General features: G+C 37.4%; 1 protein-coding gene across 1 annotated transcript; it reads left to right on the top strand.

Annotated features, from left to right (window-relative positions):
* Positions 1 to 277: 277 nt before the first annotated feature.
* Positions 278 to 3,609, top strand: LOC137197196 (ubiquitin-conjugating enzyme E2 D4-like). Its single transcript, XM_067610431.1, has 7 exons — positions 278 to 459; positions 988 to 1,051; positions 1,214 to 1,245; positions 2,116 to 2,193; positions 2,531 to 2,636; positions 3,054 to 3,147; positions 3,239 to 3,609. Exons 1-7 carry the CDS (start codon positions 436 to 438, stop codon positions 3,282 to 3,284), a joined length of 444 nt encoding a protein of 147 aa, XP_067466532.1. The 5' UTR covers positions 278 to 435; the 3' UTR covers positions 3,285 to 3,609.
* Positions 3,610 to 3,882: the final 273 nt, after the last annotated feature.

Below are 3,882 nucleotides of genomic sequence, written 5' to 3'. Positions count from 1 at the left end.
CCAAGGTTATGGCCTCTAGATTTACAATGAAAGGCATAGACATATCCACACACTTTTTGAAGCTTTTTGAAGTAATCAGAGTATTTGGATGGTATAAAATATAGCGCCATATCAGTCTTAATTTTCTTTTTGTGGCCTGCCCTTACCCGGTCTTATCCTCTATATTTACTAAGTCTACCGAGCTCGAGTGGTTTCATGGATTTAACTGTGTCCGTATTTTTCGGTGAACGGTCCCTTTAAGTGGCTTGACTGAAAACTCAAACTCCCAGAATGCACCTCTCTATTCTTCGTCGTCGAACAAAAACGCGGAAACAAAAGAAATAACCAGTTTGTCAAAACAAACAGCACCGAGTCGGCATAAAGTGAGCGTATTTGTAGCTGACAGCTGTCAAAGTTAACACCGTAGCTTCTCATAACCCATCTGAAAGATTTGCCATGGCTTTAAAAAGAATACAGAAGGTAAGCGTGTTCGTCTTTTCTTCATTTATCTGATGTAGCGTTACGCTATTGAAAAGGTTGGAGCGATAACGTTACGGAAACGTAGCTATTGCCAGTCATTCATCTAATGTTAGCGGTCTGTTTGCTAACCCAACCGGGTTGATTATTGTAGATAGTGTATGTCAACCTTATTGTAAATGTTCTAATCAATGGAAATGAATTGACAAGACCAACAAGTCCGTTTTTCACGACATGACATTACACAGAGGACGGTTAAGTAGCTATAGTTAAACTTAAATTGACGTTAGCTAACTTAGCTGATAGCTTAAGTTGGCCTAACGATAGTTAGCAAAAGCGCAGTGTGAAGACACTTCAAGTTGTGTTTTTAGCTGCTTTTCGTGTCCCGAATTTAGTCGTTAGTTTACGTTAGTCTACAGTTTAAAAGCCAATCAAGTCTTCTGCCTTTTTAAACGATGTACGTTGCTACAGTGAAGATTAATCTTTCAAACTGTTAAATTATTTTTGTTTTGTTTTCGTTTTTTGTCCCAGGAGTTGAATGACTTACAGAGGGATCCTCCTGCTTCATGTTCAGCTGGACCTGTAGGGGAGGACAGTAAGTATGAGGATGACATGTCATTTTCTTCATATTTAATCCTGTAATCTGCCATTCTTGTTGTGAATTTTGTTATGATTTGAGGACTGTACAACACGTATTGTGGGTATGAAGTCTTGATGATCTTCTCACATGTTGTTTCTTTATCTTTGTCACCTTTAGTGTTTCACTGGCAAGCAACCATCACGGGACCGGTGAGCTTTTTCTGGATTTGTTTCCTGGATTTTTTTTTTTTAAAACCAAGCTGCTTCTGGATCTCTAGACAATAGTGTTTACGTTGACTTTACAGCCCTTTCTATTCTGTACGGAGAGCACAGACTGGTACTCTCTCTCCCACATACATACGGAAGCCCATGGCATTATTGAGACAATAGGAAAAAGGAAAATACCGCACAACCCCCCAGGAACAGTGCTGGGCTTTGAAACCAATTTGACTTAGTCAGTCTTAGTCCACAGTTAGTGGATTAACAATTTCTGGGTCCAACAGGGGCCCAAAAAGCACTTTTCCCACACTCAATCATGGGAAAAGGAGTAGCTATAAAACGTTGGATCATTTTTTTTGAGCGCCACAACTCACGCGAAATGACTCATTTCACTCTCAGAATTTGATCCATTCGGTCTGATCACATTTCAAAAGTCTAGAAGAGCCACATGACTGAACTGTTTTATCCCCATTCAAGTTAGCTGGAGGGTTAAACTGGAAGTTAGCCATCTCAGCCGGCGGAAGTCTCTAATGAGCACGCTCTATAGGCGCATTGGGGCCCATAGAGCGTGCACAGTATGTTTTCATAATTTCTTTACAGTGGGAAGTGGCTGTTTTGGCTTCATGCTGAGCAACTTTCATAGGAATGAACAGGGCCCCGCCTCCTACGCTGCATCCAGTTCTCGTAATACATCCACGATGCCGCCATGTCTCAATTATCCATTCATCTCCTTTGTTGTACTTTAAATGAAAGGCAAATAATAATCTAAATGCATGCTCTCTTTCTTGCTGCAAAAGTATTTGATCCTACAGGGATACACTAATAGGCCTAATTTAACAATCATTTTACTTCCCGTTTCAGAATGACAGCCCATATCATGGAGGAGTGTTCTTCCTTTCTGTCCATTTCCCCACTGACTACCCCTTTAAACCACCAAAGGTATGTTTATTTATCTTAGAGATTAGGCAATTAGCTCAAAGTAGAGCCGATTGATTAGCCGATTGACGGAAAATAAATCAATAGCTATTCTGATACTTGATTAATTGTTAGTAATTTTTCAAGAAAAAATGCTAAAAATATTCTGTTTCCAGCTTACATTGAACTTATAAATGGCATTTTAAAAGAAAAACTATTTTCTGACATTTAATTGACCAAACAATTAATAATGAAAATCATTTTTAGCTCAAAATATCAGTGGTATTTTCTTCAATAAATGATGTTATTTACTAAATTCTTTACTTGTTTCCTATTTCTGCCTTGTTTGTTATTTCCATAGGTTGCCTTTACAACCAAAATCTATCACCCAAACATAAACAGCAATGGTAGCATCTGCCTTGACATCTTGAGGTCACAGTGGTCGCCTGCCCTTACTGTATCAAAAGGTAACCAATTTCTTCATTTTGCCTGCATAGTATACCAAAGTACATTACAGCAACAGTGCTTAAGTTCTGATGTGTACTTACGATTAACTCAGGTACAAACCAGAACGATGATGTAATTAGATGTGTTTATGGTAAGATTAGGATCTTGGGCCAAAACACAACATGGGGAGGGAACACCAAAGGCGGGCACATTGCATTATACTAAACATAAAGAGGCAGCAATGCCCATTTAGTGAGGCAATCCACCGTGCTGTCACCAAATCTCAATTCTTGAAATCAAAGTTTGCCTATTTGTATTTACATACACATATGGAGAAGGAGTTTAAATTTTTTTTAATTTTTCATTTAACTGAAACCTGAATATAAGTCATACATGTATTTGTGGTGTACATACTGATTTTTGGTCTTTTTTTCCAGTTTTATTATCCATATGCTCTTTGCTATGTGACCCAAATCCAGATGATCCGCTTGTCCCAGACATTGCACACATATACAAATCAGACAGACAAAAGTAAGTATGAAAGCCAAAGAATTTTGGATATGGAAAAACTTCAGTCAGCTCTTCTTTAAAAAACCCACTTTGATTTTCTTTTCCCTTTTAGATACAACAAAGTTGCCAGAGAATGGACTCAGAGGTATGCAATGTGAATGAGAGTGAAGTTTCCGCAACAACGATGCATCCCTGAACACCTCAAAATATGACCGCACTGTTGCAACTCCTCATCCGCACTGGTTCTAGTCAAGGTGGTTTTTTTTTACGCTTGAAGCACTTTCTCTACTCTGACTTGACATGACTTGTTTTTACTGTTTATTTTATTTTTCCCTTAAATTGGCATTATTATTATTATTATTTTTATTATTATTAGCAGTGGTAAGATGGCCTAATTGTATTTTTCTTTTAAGAGATTTATATTGTACAAGACTACACTGAATTTATTTTGCATTATTTTGCATTAAAAATATTAATCAAAAAGTGAATTTCAAATTGTTTTTGGCAATACACATGAGTAAACTGAATTTATGAAAAATCTTGCAGTGACATAAAATTTCTTTGTTTCTGTGTAATTTCTATAAACCAACAAGTCAGAGGTTGTCTCTTATTTTATTATTTACATGACCACTAGGTGGTAGCCTTTACTTTTTACTGCACAAGCCTTTTACAGAGGGCCATTTCTCTCCAGGACAACTTAATATTCATGTTTGTGTTACATTTAATTCAGGCCCATTTGCTAAATGGCTAGTCATG

The sequence above is a fragment of the Thunnus thynnus genome, chromosome 14 (assembly GCF_963924715.1).
Source record: "Thunnus thynnus chromosome 14, fThuThy2.1, whole genome shotgun sequence".
NCBI lineage: Eukaryota > Metazoa > Chordata > Actinopteri > Scombriformes > Scombridae > Thunnus > Thunnus thynnus.
This window is presented reverse-complemented; position numbering and strand designations above follow the sequence as displayed.

Coding starts and splice junctions, on each gene's coding strand:
- LOC137197196 (XM_067610431.1), top strand. CDS start 436: ATGGCTTTAAAAAGAATACAGAAG. Junction 2,194..2,530: donor ACCCCTTTAAACCACCAAAG/GTATGTTTATTT, acceptor TTATTTCCATAG/GTTGCCTTTACAACCAAAAT. Junction 3,148..3,238: donor TACAAATCAGACAGACAAAA/GTAAGTATGAAA, acceptor TTTCCCTTTTAG/ATACAACAAAGTTGCCAGAG.